A 17,646-nucleotide genomic window follows, 5' to 3' on the forward strand; every position below is an offset into this window, starting at 1 on the left:
CATCTCCCTGGTTCTTACTGGATTCTGGTCCCATCCACATCTGATTGCAATGGTTAATGTGGGCCTGTGGAATAGCTTGAGCTAATCAAGTTCGAGGGCAATGGTTCTCAACCTTTCTGGTGCCGCAACCCTTTAACACAGTTCCTCGTGTTGTGGTGACCCCCAACCATAAAATTATATTCCTTGTTACCTCATAACTATAACTTTGCTATTGTTATGAGTCATAATAGAAATATCTGTGTTTTCTGATGGTCTTAGGCAACCCCTGTGAAAGTGTCACTCGCCCCAAAGGGTGGCTGAGAAACCCTGCTCTAGACCTACAAATTCCTACTCTATGGGAAAAGGATCAATCATACAAAGTAAGGTTTGAGAATGGGAAACGCTGTTTTGCCTAAGGAATTCTGGTGCAATCGTACTAAAAACAGAATAGTAAATACTGAACAGGAAAACGTGGCAGGCTCATTCATGGTTCGATTCAGTAGTTGTGTAAACAGGGGGGGTAATGTGTAGAAACTTCTGGAAAAGAATATAGTGTTGAAATAGGAGCGGCAGGGCTGCGTCCCCGGCACCCGGCCGCCCGCATGGCTAGCTTATGCCCGAAATAATTACACGGAAACTGTATTCTTTCAAACACTGCCTGGCCCGGCTAGGTCCGGCTTCTTATTGGCTAGCTCTTACATATTGTTCTAACCCATTTCTAATATTATGTGTAGCCCACGAGCTGGCTTACCAGGGAGGATCTTAACCTGCGTCTGTCTGGAGCGGGAGAATCATGGCGACTCCTTCACTAAGCTTCTTTTTCCCAGCATTCTCTTCTGTCTACTCCGCCTACCTAATTTTCTGTCCTATGAGGGCCGAGGCAGTTTCTTTATTATTAAGAAATCACTCCCACATCAATATAGATGTATTTTTTTTCTTCAATGACAAGCAAATGGAAGTCACTTAAAATTCAGCCATTCACTCTTGGGTATGAGCCAGACTGCAGACTGTCGCAGGTGATATGAAAGGATTTAGAAGGTTAAAAGCATGCTGCACAGCTTCGTGGAACTGAATTTTGCCGGGAATGACGTGTAAACAAAAATGCCACTCCCCAGAAGAGCCAAGTGGTCAGCATAGAGGAAAGTCCACCGCTGCAATCTTATGGGAAGGAATAAGGTGGCTTAGGCCACCCCCAAACAGCCCTAAAATCAGCCTCAGCACCTTTCACCCTGCCCCTTGCATAAAGGTGCCTTTCCTCTATGACCCTGCACCAGAAGGACTTGAGCCCCTAAGCAGCTTCAACTGAATGCCCTTTCCATGACTGAGCAGAACGTCAGTGGTATTGGGCAGTGAGAAGGTTACACTGGCTTTTTAGAAACTGCAACACTTTAATCACAGCCATGACTTTAAATTCCGACTGGGAAACATAAATCGCCTGTCTTTCCTGCTAACTGCGTCAGGATAATCCAAGCCACGCCATTTGTGGCTTGCTCTGCTTTCAGACCTGCTAAATCTCATTCCGCGCCGCAACGGTTTGATCACGAAACTCCACAAGGTGGCAGCAGAGGAGTCTTCATGCAGGCTAAGCTGGTGGAGAAATCAAGCCTGTAGTGTTCTCACACACTGACTTCAGAGTAAGGCAAATGGAACAAGGTCTGAGAATTGACCAGGCCGTCTGTGCCTGCTGCTTTTCGGAGGAGACCCCGGGCTAGAGTGGGAACATCCAGTATTCTGTGTGAGGAAAAGTTCAGGCTTTTCTCTCTGGTTCGTTGCCATGCCGCAAGATAAATACAGCATTATTGTCTCGATGACTAATGAGCCAAATGTGTAAACACAAAGGCAGGTTGCTCATAGAGTGGACAGAGTTTTCCTGAAGTCTGTCCAGACCACGCACACTCTCCACACCTACACCCGTGCTTACTGCTGTCTACCGAAATCATAGATCCTTCACTTTGAGATATTTTTAAAGAAATGATTTGGTGCTGTAAAATAATTTGAATCATGGTATTATTGTAAAGAGAAAAATTGGTCACATAGCATAAACATGTCCTTTCTGGGACCTTTTTGCTGATTTTCTGGGAAAAAAATAAATAATGAAGTCATCTGTTTTAAATAGATTTAGAAAATTTGAACAAGATGTGAAGATCAGGGGAAAGTATATAAGTTCTGAGATGAATATAATCACAGCACCAATACCCAGTGTATGCGTTGCTAATTAGAAATTTAGAAGAAAATTAAGAACGTGATGAGGAGTGTTAAATGTCAGCTTGACCTGGGATCCCCTGGGAGACAGGCTTCCAAGCACACCTGTGAGGGATCATGTTGACCATGTTAAATGGATTTGGGAAGATCCATCCTAAAAGTGGCTGGAAAGACCTGGCCGAAGTGAAAAGGAGAAAACAAGCCTAGAACTTATTCCTCTCCCCATTCTGATTGTGGGTCTCATGTGACCAGCTGCTCTAATTATCTCCTCACTATGAAAAATGCAAACCTACCCTGCTCTTGAGCTAGGCGCTCAAATAACCTTTTCTTCTTTTTGGTTGTTTCTGTTGTGCGTTCTTTTATCATAGCAACAGGATAAGATGCATTTTAATTTCATAATGTAAAATGGAGTATAATCTATGATCTCAGCAAATATTTGGGTCATCTTTCCCTTCCTTCACCAGGTTTACACGCAACCTTTTTCCCAATTATAGCAATAGCGGCTATCATTGAAGTCCCTTTCCCTCTCTTAGCCAAGTGGCACACAGGTTCAGAACCTGGCGACTTCCTAGTGCTTGATCCTAAGAGAAATCCACAGAATAAAGACAGCTGCCTAGACTAGCTCACCTTGCTACTTTGATGGGTGTAAATGTACTATGTGTGAAATCACCTAAAAATTCATTTTTATAAGACTCCTTTTATACAGAAATTGAAAATGCTTTCCTAAACCCAGATTGTATAAAATTGAGGGGGGGGGGGAAGGAAAGGAAAGAAAAGGAAAAGAAAGGTGAGGAGAGGAGAGAAGAAAGGAAAGGAAAGGAAAGGAAAGGAAAGGAAAGGAAAGGAAAGGAAAGGAAAGAGGAGATGCATTCTCTAGTTGGGATATTGGTCACCTTGGGAACAACAAAGATGCAACAAAATGGCTGTTCTTTATATTCTGGTGGAAGTTCAGTTTCCTGATAATGTCACTAAAAGCGTAACAAAATTAATTATAAAAGCTTAAGAAACTTCACTGTAAGCAAGACATGTTTTTGTACAACACATGAGTTGCTCATTCTCTTTGCTGAGCCAGGAGACTGAGGAAAGAGAGATGCAGGCAACAGGCATGACACCCGAGGAAAAGTTACGATACTGATATTAATCCTCTCCACCCACGGGCAGCCAATCAAACCAAGCAGAATTAAGAATTAATAATAAATCCAGGCATTCCTGGGTGGCCCCAGGGGAAGAAGAGAAAACCATAAGAGAGAACTGTTTGGTTGGAAGTAAGACCCCAGCCCCCTCACACCCCTATATCCAAGGAGTCTGGGATGTTTGGTAAGAAGCATCACCCTAGCCCCTGGCATCCATTTCAAGCCCTATCTGGACTCCACCTCCAGGAAAGACCGCCAAGTGGTGACCACTTCCCCAGGGAGGGTCATGACCACTCCCACAGGCTATTTAGGCTGACCCCCCCCCCGAAAATGTACACGTGGCCTCTGGGTTTCGTGTGGTCTACCCCTTCCTCCACCCTGCCATGCTTTCCCGGTGCCATCCGGGAGCAATAAAAGAAACATGGGTATCTTTTATTTGGTCTGATTGAAATTATTTGTGTCAGCGGAGAGGTTCGTCAAGAAATATTCCTAAAAAGAACCACATGGCAGGTTGGGGGTGGGGGGAGGCTCATTGTAAGTAACCTGTAAGCGTGGCTCCCGGGCATCTTGGAAGGGGAGTCGCTAATGGCAAATATTCTCAGGGCAGAGTCTGGAATGGGGCAGCTCCAGGGAGCTGGGGCTTGTCTGCTGAGGGCAAGGCCTGGAACCGGGAGATTCCAAACAACCAGCAAACCCTGTTCTGTAGTAAATCAAATCGGGTTGCTCAGTTCCAACTTTCGCTCCCATTTATAGACACTAGGTAACTTTTTCAGTGGAATGCATGTCATTTAATTTTTACAAATGCCAGGTAGGAATTTATGCTCTCTCTAAAGTATCCCAGATGTTACTGCTATGAAGTCTTTTATGTACTATAAAAAGGATTTATTTATTCTAAGGAAATGTGTGGCAACACCTAATTCAATTGGTTTGGCAGATGAATGCTTCAAGCAACAACCTGTTCTTTAACAAATTAGTGAAAATATAAGCCCATTTAAATAATAATGTTAATCAAAATGAATTATATGTAAATCAGAAACATGTTTGAAAAGCACAACCAAATAATACCAGCTAGGCAAAGAAAATAAAATGAAGAAAACTATACACATGCAGTTTGTCTCAGTCTTTTTGTTTGTTTCGTTTTTTTCGTCTCAGAGTTTCTCTGTATAATCCTGGAATTTGCTTTGTAGGCCAGTGCCACCTTGAACTCAGAGATTCACCTACCTCTGCCTCACCAGCACTGGCTACTTTGTCTTAGTCTACTGCTGAAAAACAAAAACAAAAAAAGGAATATACTAAGCAGTAAGAAAGAATAGGATTCCCAAGATGAAGAAAGTAGACTCAGTCTGATGAAAGCCTCAGTCTTCGCTTCCAAGACAGTGCCTTGGTACTTTATGTTCATATGCCATGTGGGTGCTGGGAAATGAACCTGGGTCCTATGGGAGAGCAGTCCGTGCTCTTAACCACTGTGTCATCTCTCCAACCACCCCTGTCCCCCGCCCCTCACTATCCTTATAACAACAGTAAGAACAAACTCATTTAATCCAAATTTGAATTGAGCTTTAGTCTTTGGTTTCTCCCAGTGAACTCGGACACCACAGCACCAATGCTTATGACACTTGATTAAGCATTCGTCAACATGTGCCAGCAATGAAATTTAATGAAACATTTGAGTCACCCAACCAAACATCCCAGCTGAGCTTCAACATCTGTGTGCATATACACGACACAGCAATTTAAAGGAGTGGGATTCGTGATTGGCTCATAGTAGAGAGGAACACAGTCAATCATCTCAAGGAGAGCAGGGAGGTGGGAACAGGTTGGACCAGCTAGGAAGGAATATGGGAGGGCCCAATTCATCGTGGGCAGTGCCACCCCTGGACGGACGGTCCTGGGTTCTACAAGAAAACAGACTGAATAAGACTGAAGACATGGAGAGCAGGTCAGTAAGCAGCATCATTCCACGGTCTCAACATCAGCTCCTGCCTCCAACTTCCTGCCCTGACTGCTCTTCAGAAAAGACTGTTCAGGATGTGTGAGTTGAAGTAAACACTTCCCTCACCAAGATGCTTTGGCCATGGTGTTTCATCACAGTAATAGAAAACCTAATTAAGGCAGGGCTATTAATTCTTTTGGAAACATAAAGATATAACGATACCCCTTTAATGAATACCTCCGAGTCAGCCTATAAGATCCCTTATACAAAGGGATCCTAGCTAAATCTCAGTTGAATGGCTATGTCCATAACTAAACAATTGCCTCAATAGACTCTGTATTATAAAAAGAACTGAGTCATTGCTGGGTATATGAACATTCCAAGTCTTGTGGTAAGTAGCTTGCAATCCATCATTAGAACAACCTCAGAACATGGCACTGGTGTTACTCCTTTTACTGATAGGAAAATCACACAGGAATTAAGGAAACAATGCAAAGATGTGTACTTGGGCACCCTGAAGTCAGAGTGTCCACGTATAGTGATCTTATACCGCTAGGCTAAGATTAACTAACTTAAATACAGTGGGTTCTTTCTTTAGTAAACAAATACAAAATGGATTCACTTAGCGGATTTGCTCATGAAACTGGATTTAATGTAATTTTCTTTAAAACAAACTACTACTATTTCATGTGACTATTTTACATTATGTGGCAGCCAGGACCATCTCTGCTTCTTTCTTAGATTTATTTATTGTGTGTGTGTGTTAGAAGGATGAAAATGTCAGAGGACAAAGTTGTAGGAAGTGACTCTCCCCTTCCACCACGTGGGTACAGGGTCAACAGTTGTCAGGTTTGGTGGCAAATGCCATTGCTGGTTGAGCCATCTTGACTCTCCTATCTTTTGTTGTGGACTATTGCTTTAACTGTGTAAAGATTTGTCTATGCTGGAGAATATTACTTCAACTACGTAAAGGTGTGCGGCTTTTTTTTATGCTACATTTGTTTAACTATGCAAAGATGTGTTGTTGTTTCACCTTGCCTGCCTAAGGCACCTAATTGGTCTAATAAAAAAAAAACAACTAAATGGCCAATAGCTAGGCATAGAGGGATAGGTGGGGCTGGTGGACAGAGAGAATAAGTCTGATGAGGAATCTAGGCTTGGGATAGAGTGAGTAAGAAAGAAAGAGAGAAGCCTGGGCCCAGCCAGTAAGACACAGAGGAAGCAGGAAAGTAGGACAGACAGACAGACAGAAAGAAAGGTAAAAAGTCCCAAGGCAAAATGCAGATGAAGAGAAACAGGTTAAATTAAGTGATAAGGGCTAGTGGGACAAGCATAAGATACAGCCAAGCATTCATAACTAGTAACAAAACGTCTCCGTGTGATGATTTGGGGGCCGGTGGTTCAAGAAAGGCAATGTTAAAAATTCTAATGAAAACTTGGAAAGAATAGGAATCTCTAGTCTAGCATCTTCCCGTGTTACCATCTAGACAAGATGCTCAAGAGTAACTTGAAACTAACAGGGCCTGCAATGGATCTTTGGGGGTTTTTCAAAAAAAAAAAAAATAGGCAGTTCTGTACATGACAAAAAGAAAACACAGGTCAGCAGTCTTTCCCAAAGGAGAAAAGAAACAGAAACTTAGTACTGAGGAAACACAGATGAGGATGAAAGTAAAAGCAAAGAAAACCTAGGAAGGGAAACACTTAAATAAGGGGCAGGGGAGTGCAGAAGATAAATCATCGCGCAAAACTACAGGAGGAGAAAAATTATAATTTTTCCATTGATTTGTTCATGGTGTGTGTGTGTGTGTGTGATAGAGAGAGAGAGAGAGAGAGAGAGAGAGAGAGAGAGTCCATGCCACAGTGATTATGGGGACTTCAGAGAACAACTTGCCAATTCTCTCCCTTCCACCACGTGGGTTCTGCTCTTCACACATCTTTCCTTTGCGGAGCAATCTCACTGGTTCGGCAGAGATAACTGTTGAGAAATTGTGAGAGGAATTTAATTGTCTTACCATCATTTCTATAGAAGGGGTCCTATCAGAATCATGGTTGAGTCTTAGAAAAAGAGGCTCCCGTCTATTCTCCCTCCGGCGCCAACTCAGTCGTCAATCAGCTGGTGACTTTCATTTGAAGAGAAACACAAAATGGGCTTTGATGACTGTCATGGAGTGCTGATTGTGAGACATGTAGATAGGAAATCAAGCCAACCCGTGACACAACCCTGCAGCAACAGCCTAGTCTTAGCTTATCTTCCTAACAGTTATCCTGATCTGGAACGCGGAATATTTTAAAATTATTATTATTATTATTATTATTATTATTATTATTATCTATCCATTCTCCTTTGGTATATGAGTGCAATAGGAATAGGAACTTCATGTTACTAACAACTTTTAGAAAAAAGATGGACATATACTTGGTGACGGTTTTGAGGTGAGAAATGAATGATATAATATTTCAATACCAACGTTTAATCATCTGCTTGGACCCTCTATTCACCAGGGTCTTTAGTGTGATCATAATGACACCATTTCCCCTTATCCAGCCAGCAATCCCTTCTGACTACTCAGAAGATGGGGGGGGGGATGCCGGGGCCTAGACTGAGTTTTGGTTTAATGGTCAATTTCTGCTGCTCCATATTGAATAAAATACACAGGCGGCTGGGGAACTGGATAAAACATTCTGGTAATAGCTCAAAAAGATGCCTTTTGCACATTCAAGAATTAAAATGAATTCTAACTAGATACGAAGTCAAGTCCCAAAATGAAATAATGAAAGATTAGCATTTTATGAAGAAACAGAAGGGAAAGAGCCTGCAAGACCACACCCCTTGGGCAACTTTACCTATGTATCTGGCATGAAACCTGCCCCGGCTGTCAACTGACAACTCCTGTATAGGGCGGAAACCATCACGTGGTACCAGTAAACGTTTTACAGGCTGCAGTGTACCATCCTTTAGGGCAGACTTAGCTATGTTCTATTAACTAGTGAATCACATGAGAGATGGTAGAAAGTATTGTTGTGGTTATCATGAAGGGTGTCATGAGTTCTCATGAAAATTCAGCAGCTCCTCTACTATTTTTAAATAATCCCTAGGCCTCCCCGGCTTCATCAGATTTCAGTGAATACGTTTTCCTAACAGATTAGTTTTCCCAAACAAGTCTTTGGGATAACTTCCTTTCTCCATATAAATCTGGACCAGTGTGTTCTAGTCAAAGTGTTATGGTACCTCCTTATTTGGTCATATGGTACCTCCGTATTTGGTCCTATGGTACCTCCATATTTGGTCCGCTTGGTGGACAGCAGCCCACAGACTCACAGTGGGGCGGCTTCTGTATTAAGACAAAGCTGCTGGATATATCTTTCCCTTTTCACTGCGAATGCCTTTTTCCCTCCCTCTCATGACATAGACAAATGTTGATGTTTACTACAAGGCAGTACATTAGTTGCTAATTAAGTTCCTAGACGCTTCAGCCAAAACTTGTTGTATTGAATCCAAGAAAAGAATGGCAGCTATATCAAAAATAAGTTGTCGAGGGTTTTGGTTGTTGTTGTTTTGTTTTATTATAAGAGAGTTGTTTACTAAGGAACACAGGGAACTTACATACTGGAAGATAGGAAGCTGTAGGTCTTGGCTTCCTCCTAAACTGAGTTGGTGGCTAAAGTCAGCCTGCATCTGTCACCAGGCAAGCCCAGGTCAAAGCTGTATAAATATTATACTACCCATCAAAGCAGGAGAAAATAAAGCTGTTTAGATAGAGTTCACTTTTTATACTTACGTTCCAGTTCTGGGAGGAACAAATTAGTTCTTGGGACCCCACTGGGTGTGAAGTTTACAGTTCCTAGGGTGCAGAAGCGCCTCCTGGAGTTCAATTCTTCTGGATCCTCCCTTCATCGGTTCCGCTCCTACCCGTCGACCCCCACAAAGGAGAGTAACTCATTTTTTTTTTCCCTAATCAGGGCTTAGGCAATTCTTTATCTCTCTCCCCCCCCCCCCCCGCCCCGGCCCTGAGACCTTCCTTGCCCCCTACATGGTAACTGAGAAGGGAGTCCGGTCTTGTAAACAACACGCCACTGGGGCGACAAAATATCCGCAAATAAACATTGCAGAGCATCCTCTGCTTTCTTTACACAAGGGGGAATTCGCTTTCCCTTCCGGTTTCCCACTTTCCCCGTGGTGATCTTGACAAAAGTTCTCGCCTAACCGGCTGCGTCTACGGACCGCCTCCTCCCTCACGAAACTAATTCTCTGGCCCGGAAGTTGATTTTGACGTTCGTAAAGTCCGGAGAAGAGAATCGAAACAGAAACAGATCCTGCAACTTCTGTGACCTGTGGGTGGAACACAGCGCTTAAAGCTCCCTGCGCGGGCGACCAGAGCGCATCAGTCGCAGAGCGAGAGTGGTCCGGAGTCTACACCCACCCGCTGCAGCGCATTCCTGGCCCACTTGCCACCTGCCAGGAACCACCGATCAATCCACCTGAAGCCACCAGTACCTGCAGCGACCAGGCAGCATCGAAGGGGACCCACACCCACCTGTGGATCGTCCGCCCTCCCGCCCGCCGGGGAGACTCCTCTCCCTTTCCGTGAGAACCAAGGATGTCGAACGTCTGTTCGACAGAGGACAGCTTCCGCTATCTCATCTTAATCTTCAGGACCAGGTTGAAAAGGTCCTTTCAGGTGGAGCCGGTGTTGGACTACCTGACCTTTCTGACCGCAGAAACCAAAGAGCAGATTCTGAAGCAGGCCACCACCGGTGGGAACACCAGCGCTGCGGAAATGCTGCTGAGCACCTTGGAGAAGGGGAAGTGGCCGCTGGGCTGGACGCAGACGTTCGTGGAGGCCCTGGAGCGCAGTGGCAGCTCCCTAGCCGCCCGCTATGTCAGACCCAACGATCTGCCCTCTCCCTCCTATGAGACTGCCCATGACGAATGTCTCCAGCTGCTGAACCTCCTTCAGCCTACTCTGGTGGACAAGCTCCTGATTAACGATGTCTTGGATACTTGCGTGGAGATGGGGCTGTTGACAGTTGAGGACCGAAATCGGGTAGGTGTCGCTTTAGATGGAGATGGGTTCATGGAAGATTTTGCAAAGCAGGGTTTGCTTGTGTGTTTCCCCATAGAGAGTGACCTTTGACTTCTTTGGGCAGACCCGCCCCTTCTTTTATGGTTCATCTTCAAAATAACCCACAGAGGGCCGGCCCATTTAACAGATGAGAAAGACCAAGTAAGTTAAACAATTCACTCTTGGTCTCACAGGAAGAACAGAAGTGTATCTACCATCATTATGACTCATCACGTCCAGGTGACATTGAGTTTGATGAATTAATTAACCCACATACTTCCTAGAATAGCCTTCAGCAAACTGTGACCCCATTGCTGCATCCAGCCTTCTACTTGTATTTTAAGAACCAACTAAGGAAGCTGGGCGGTGGTGGTGAATACCTTTAAGTCCCAGCACTCAGGAGGCAGAGGCAGGCGGATCTCTGTGAGTTCGAGACCAGCCTGGTCTACAAGAGCTAGTTCCAGGACAGGCTCCAAAGCTACAGAGAAACCCTGTCTCAAAGAACCAAAAGAAAGGAGAAAAAAGAAAACTAAGGTAATAATTAGATGTCTGATTTTTCAATTTTAAGTGTTCGTAAGTTTTATTGAAACTCTCTTTCTCATTGCTTATATACTCTTTTATGGCTTTTTTTTTTTTTTTTTTTTTTTTTTTTTTTTTTTTTTTTTTTTTTTTTTTTTTTTGTTTTTCGAGACAGGGTTTCTCTGTAGCTTTGGAGCCTGTCCTGGAACTAGCGCACGCCTTATGGCTTTTTTTATAGTTGGGTAGAGGTAATATGGCCTATAAAACTAAAATATGTATTATCAGGTCCCTAATGGTCCTCATCCGTGTCTTAAATAGTATGCACATCTCATTAAGTCTTGGTCCAAATGAAAAATCACATCACATCTCACTTCTCTTTTTTCTTTAATCGATGTTTCCATATTTTCCAGAATTCAGTCAACTTCAGAGATAGTCAGCTGACAAACAAATGCTACCTACCAGCCTTAGTGTTTCACACCAGTGCAGGGGTAGATGATTTGGGAGTATCACTTGTTAAAGAGGTGACTTAATGTGGTGTTAGTAGTTGGTCCGAGAGTGGAGATGTCCACATGCTACATAAATGCTGAACTCTCTGCATCCACCTTGCGCAGTGTTGCACGTCGAAAGCCTTCTTTGGGGTCTGGGAACACGGCTCAGTGATTAATAGGGAGTGCTGTTCTTGCGGAGGATGGGAATTTAGATCCCAGTGGCCATGTCAGATGTCACATGGCTGTCTCTAACTTCTGGAGACCCAGGGAATCCCTGGTGTCCATGGTTTCCACCTGAATTACACCCATGTGCACGAACTCCACCACCACTCCCACAGAAACATAATTAAAAACAAAATAAAATGTAATTCAAAGTCTTTATTTTGAAAACAGGTGGACAAATAGCCCATTCCTGTAAATCAAAGGCTTTATGTACACTGTGCTAGGGTTTTGACATTTTCTTCCTTTCATTGGTTTGTATCTCCGTTGTAAACTACGGGCGTCTCGCCTATGAGGAGACTTGGCCTTTGGTTACTAATATCGACCGTATTTTGTAGAATCAGCAGCACGGACACCTCCCTAGAGCCAAATACACATCACATTTAGGTGTCCAGTCTCTCCAACAAGTCAATTCCTTTCGCTGTCGTCGGTCGCATTTGCATCCCTTTGTGCATTGAGAACTGACTGGAACACATTATCGTAGTCCAGCTGGATATGACAAATGTGTACATCACGGTGGCAGAATCTTAATTTGGAAGAAAGTATGCAGCCTCCAAGCCAGCTGGAGATGGGAGATGGCATTTCCAGCCACAGTAGCTGTTAGAAAGTCCAGAAGCAACAGCGTCCAGTCACACCACGGAGCTGTTTGTGTTTGGTGGAACGATGTCCCGAGTGCCAGAGAGGCAGCACTTCTCCTTGTTTACTCTAAATACTTCTGCCGATCAGCATCACTTTTGTCTTGCCTGGGCTGAATGGCTGCCAGCCACATTTTATCCAAGTTCTTGATTCTGGCAAGCTGGGAGGCAGCTAGCAGTAATGTGAAGGATTTGACTCGGAGAAGACGGGTAGTCAAAGGACTTTGGTGTACTGGCAGCCATTAAGAGAAAACAACCCGAACTTTCTCCCAGTTTCACGTTTCCAAGGAATCCCTGAGAGAAGGAAGAGCTATCGATTGAGGCGGAGGAGCAGGGGTGGCTCTGGAGGTGCCTGTAATCGTTCCTCGTGCCTTATTGTGCACTGTCAGCTCAAAGAGTAAACTGAAGCCCAATGGGAAGGGAGTGTTACGATTGGAGGAATCTCTACTGATCCCAGGGTCATCAGATGCCTACCTTACCACACCCAGGTGGGATGGGACGATCACAAGAATTTAAAATGGGAAGGTACAGCATGGAGGTCTGGCTTTGCTTTGCTGGATGTGAGATTTGGTGCCCTGGTCCTAAGTTTACCTGAGAAAATGGATAGCAAAATAATTTCTAACCTCACATCAGTACTAACTGAGAAATATTAAAGGAAAAGCTTCATAAATGATCCATTATTTTGATGTGAAAATTATATTGACTTTGATCAACGCACATTTCACTCTTAATTTAGGGGTAAAATTTCAGGGATTTAGGCAAATTTCCCACATAAAGACCCACTTCTTTTTTTTTTAATTTATTAAAGATTTCTGTCTCTTCCCCACCGCCGCCTCCCCTTTCCCTCCCCCTCCCCCAATCAAGTCCCCCTCACTTGTCAGCCCAAAGAGCAATCAGGGTTCTCTGTCCTGTGGGAAGTCCAAGGACCACCCTCCTCCATCCAGGTCTCCTAAGGTGAGCATCCAAAATGCATAGGCTCCCACAAAGCCAATACGTGCAGTAGGATCAAAAACCCATTGCCATTGTTCTTGAGGTCTCAGTAGCCCTCATTGTCAGCTATGTTCAGTGAGACCTGTTTTAACCCAGGCTTTTTCAGACCCAGGCCAGCTGGCCTTGGTGAGTTCCCGATAGAATATCCCCATTAAAGACCCACTTCTTAATGTCTGTAAATTAAATTGATTTGAAAGAGGCATTTTCGCCTTCTAAATACCTAGCCACTAGCCAATACTAGTTTGTAGTACTAATTTAATTGTACTACAACTAAACAACTAAACAACTAAACAAACTAAAATAATTTGATTGGTATTTGAGTTTACTGGCAAAAAAAAAAAACAACGAAAAGTAGAAAAGTAGAAAGAAAAATAAGAAATAAAAAGAAAAATTGAGTTGAAGATGTACAATAATGAATATGATAAAATGTTGGGAAATAAATGGTTGGTGGGCATTAAATTTCCAAACTGAATTTTGGTAATTTCAAAAAGACATCTAAATTTAAGCCTTAATTAATTAATCAGGACACTGCTTATAGTGTTTATGTTGTAGTGTTAACCAGAGCTAGCTTAAAGTAGCCTTCCTAGTTTAAGACTCCTGCATTAAAGCTAGGCCCACTAATACAAGAGCCATTTTATAGATAATAAAAATAGAATGATCCTTTTTTTCCCATTTTTTTTCAGGATATGTAGTAGCAACTTCATCAACACAGATCACAAAAGAGCTCTGAGACAAAAGTGATCACATTTCATATTATAGCATTATCCATAATGTTATAGGGAGAGACAGGTGCATGATTTAGCGCTGGCTGACTTCACTAAACACCGGTAGTCTTGGAGGTCTTAGACCCTTCATCTACATGAAAAACTAAAACCCCATGGTATCCCAGATAGACACTGAGTCTAGCTCTTTCAATATGAGTCAAATGCCCAACTAAGTTTTCCCCTCAAGTATTGTATTATTAGGCAAATGAGCAAGGACAGGATTCTTTAGGAGCAAAAAAGTAAAAAGTACAAGTGAAAGAGAAAACTTTTGTACTAAACAGTAATTGTTTTGGAAATTCAGTACTTTATGAAAATTGCCGTGTTTTCTCCACTTACGTCTGCTGAAAAGTTTAGAAAATTCAAGAAGCGAACTGTGCTACCCACAAATTCATCCACTTTTTTATTCCATGAATTAGTTTACATGGTATTCACATACAAACATTTTTTAATTTCACAAGGAAAAATTTCAGTTGGGGGAGGAGATACTTTTTTTGTCTTGCTACAATTGTAAATTGATATGAACCTCCTGGGAATTAAAGTCATTGTTCTTTTCTGTTGGGACCTAAATATCACGGCCATATTTTAAGAGAGCAGAGTAAGCAAAACACATTCATGGGAACATACGATCACTTCAGCGGATGTGCTTTCCAGCACCTAGAAAGGGAGGATACTAAAAATTGAGGACATTGGTGAAAGAAAAAAAAACAGGTAATAGATGTAGTTTCACATTCAAAAATTAAAAGTCCTTGGGAAAAAGTACAGCATCATGATCCTCAAATGCCCGGGCAATGAATGTAGGAAATCTCAGATTCTGCAAGAAACCTAAAACTGACAGAGTAACAATTGAAGGAAATTTGGTTACTAGAATACACATAGGATTTAAAAAAGGATGTTGACTGCAATGCTTTAGTCACTGCCCTGAGAAAATTCTGATTGCTTACGTCAGACATAGTTAAAGGATGGGGGGCGGGTTAGAAAGATGGGGATGTTAAGTTAAAATGAGAATCTGAGATCAGTCCTGCGTGCATTTGTAGTGATTACACTTCTGATTACCAGAAAACAATAAAAATCTCACAAAGTTCAGAACAGACAAGACTTTACATCATGAGACTACTACCAAAGTTAGTAAACACTAGGATTGGCAAGAAAGTGCTTAGAAAATGCTGTGGGGAAGATGGGCTGAAAATGCCTCCAAAGGAATATTCTTACAATATTGAATGTGCAAAAATTTGGAAAATGTTTTCATTGCAATGATAACTATTGTAAGTATTTAATAGGCAGGAAGATAAATCTGTGTCACTAACTACTTAGTTCCAAAGTGGTAACAGTTAAGGAAGAGGCCATGAAATGTTTGGTTCCCCTTTTGTAAACCTCATGGGTTGAAAGAAAATAGAAAACCCAAAATATATAGAAATGTCTTGATATTCTGCTGGACAGAGACAGGGAGACCTGGTGACTCACTGACCAGCCAGTCTAGCCAAAAATAGCAAGTTCCTAGTTCAATTAGCCCCACAAATAAAGAAAAGAAGCTAATAAGAAAGACAGCAAAGTTTAGCTTCTGGCCTTCACACAAGCATGCACAGAGAAGCACACAAGTGTGCACCCATATCCACACCACACACACATATACACGCATAGGCACACACAGACTAGATACACACACAGACACACACAGACACACAGACATGCACATAGACACACACAGTCAGACACACAGATGCACACAGAGATATACACATAACACACAGACACACACAGAAATGTATACATAGACACAAAGGAGTCCTTCACATGAACACAGATTGAAGATAGTTTCTCTTGGCTTTGGTCACAGAAGCTCAGGCAAAGCATTTATCAATCTCTCAATTAATGAGTATTTCCTTTTTATTAAAATTTTTGTTTTTTGAAGCTTAGTTTGTGGTGAGAACCACGGAGAAAATGTACCATGATGTGTGTGTAGAGGTCAGAGGACAGCTCGTGAGAAGTGTTTCTCCCCTGTTACCATGTAGGGTCTGGGAGTGAAACAGCTCATGAATCCCTGTAGCAAGTGCCTCTAACCACCGAGCAACCCCACCAGCCTGACAAGTGCCTCTAACCACCGAGCAACCCCACCAGCATAATTAAAAAAAATTCTCTTGACTAATATGTATATATATATATATATATACATAATATATATGTATATATATTGCATATTTAGAAGAGGATTTGGCTCAATGATCTTTTGTTTTTTCCCTGACAGACATTTGAATAGCTGCATGGAACACTGCTGTTTTCTTTACTGATTGAATATAAGCCTTTGTTTATATGTATGCCTACCCCTTGATTTTCCTTCAGAATATTTTTACTTCTCATAGGCTCAAAAGGTATTTCCTCTTCTTCCTTGTCTGTTGGAATAATAGATTTCTGCTGCGGGGAACGCTGGGAAAGAGTCGGGCGTGCGGGAACTGCTGAGAAGGATCGTGCACAAGGAGAACTGGTTTTCCACTTTCCTGACGGTTCTTCGCCGAACTGGGAATGAGGCTCTCTGCCAAGAGCTAACAGGTGCCGGCGGGTCCGAAGACCTTTCAGGTATTCCTAATTCTACCAGGAATTCTGCCTGGAAATACTTTTAACATTAGAAAGACAAGGGTAGTTTTGAAAGAAAATATATTTTTGATTTATGAATATTATAAAAGGCTTATCCTTGCCAATAAATTTAATTTCCACCTAATATAAAGATTTTAAATATTCAATAATAATATTCTAAAATAATACATTTTTACACAATTTATTTATAAACCTAATTTAAACTCCTCATTGATTTTTTTTCCTTTCATAGTATGTATCCTGTTTCAAAATACCTTATGCAGAAAGAAGTACAAGTCCATTATCAAAAAAATTAACTATTACTACTATAATTATTACAGGCTTAATTCATTTTTTCTTCTGTATGTTATTCAGCCATTCAGTGAACCTGCACCAGGTACTGTTCTAGGCGATGAGGATGCGGGGTTGCAGGAGACCTGGGCAGTGGGCAGTCCCCCTCCTCTGTCCATTCTAGTAAAATGATTCAACCGGTACACGATTTTCTGCATGGGCTCTGCAAGGTAGAAAGTGGTATTGAAGAACTGTGGCTAAGTCAGAAAGTAATTCCATAAGTTTCTCACCCACAAAGCTCTAATGTTTCTCCTAATATTGCAAGTGTGGGTTTAATCCATATTTGTATCTATCTGTAACTGTCTATACTGATTAATCTATGTCCTCTCCATCACCTAGAGAAGACAGAAGCAGAAAGCTAGAGAGAGTAGAAAAGCACTTACCAGCTAGGTTATTTTGAGAAATAAAATATTCAAAATGTAAATAGCTTTGTGGTAAGTGTAAAGTAGGTGGACTATTTTATTCTTTTATTGTTCACTTAATTTTATATGTATTAGTATAAGTCTGTGCACCACTTGCATGCCTGGAAGCCAGAACAAAGCTGCAGATCATTGAAGTTACAGACAATTGTGAGCCGTCATGTGCGTGCTGAGAATCAAACTCGTGTCCTCTGAAAGAACAGCAAGTGTTCTAAATCACTGAGCCATCTCCCTAGCCCCTACCTCTCATAATTTTAAACCTTAGTACCTGTTAAATAGGTCCCCAAGGTTGTTGGCTACTCAAAGAACTGCCACGTAATTGCTGTTCAGGAATGAGGTTTGTTCGTAGAAAAGGTCTCAAGAGGTAGGAGACCACGAGAAGA

At 42.2% G+C, this 17,646-nt stretch overlaps 2 protein-coding genes across 4 annotated transcripts in view; one reads left to right on the forward strand and one right to left on the reverse strand.

The window, feature by feature from the left end:
• Positions 1 to 17,646, reverse strand: part of Gca (grancalcin) — a 325,199-nt gene that overhangs the window by 32,562 nt on the left and 274,991 nt on the right. The window contains exon 1 of one of the 2 annotated variants that reach the window (XM_050122483.1): positions 731 to 3,749. The exons of the other annotated variant lie outside the window; for it this stretch is intronic. The gene's annotated coding sequence lies outside the window, so the exon portion shown is untranslated. Of the gene's footprint in view, positions 1 to 730; positions 3,750 to 17,646 lie in introns of those variants that run through there. 2 annotated transcript variants of the gene reach the window in all.
• The window catches only part of Ifih1 (interferon induced with helicase C domain 1), a 46,717-nt gene continuing 38,586 nt past the window's right edge, over positions 9,516 to 17,646 (forward strand). Inside the window, exons 1-2 of one of the 2 annotated variants that reach the window (XM_050122435.1) lie at positions 9,516 to 10,292; positions 16,328 to 16,496. In XM_050122435.1, the coding sequence (XP_049978392.1) occupies positions 9,846 to 10,292; positions 16,328 to 16,496 (616 nt within the window). In that variant the 5' untranslated portion in view covers positions 9,516 to 9,845. The remainder of the gene's footprint in view (positions 10,293 to 16,327; positions 16,497 to 17,646) is intronic. The other variant, XM_050122431.1, reaches the window with a different exon arrangement.

The sequence above is a fragment of the Alexandromys fortis genome, unplaced genomic scaffold (assembly GCF_014885135.2).
Source record: "Alexandromys fortis isolate MF-2015 unplaced genomic scaffold, M_Fortis_MF-2015_v1.1 scaffold_8_9099976_23576923, whole genome shotgun sequence".
NCBI classification, from domain to species: domain Eukaryota; kingdom Metazoa; phylum Chordata; class Mammalia; order Rodentia; family Cricetidae; genus Alexandromys; species Alexandromys fortis.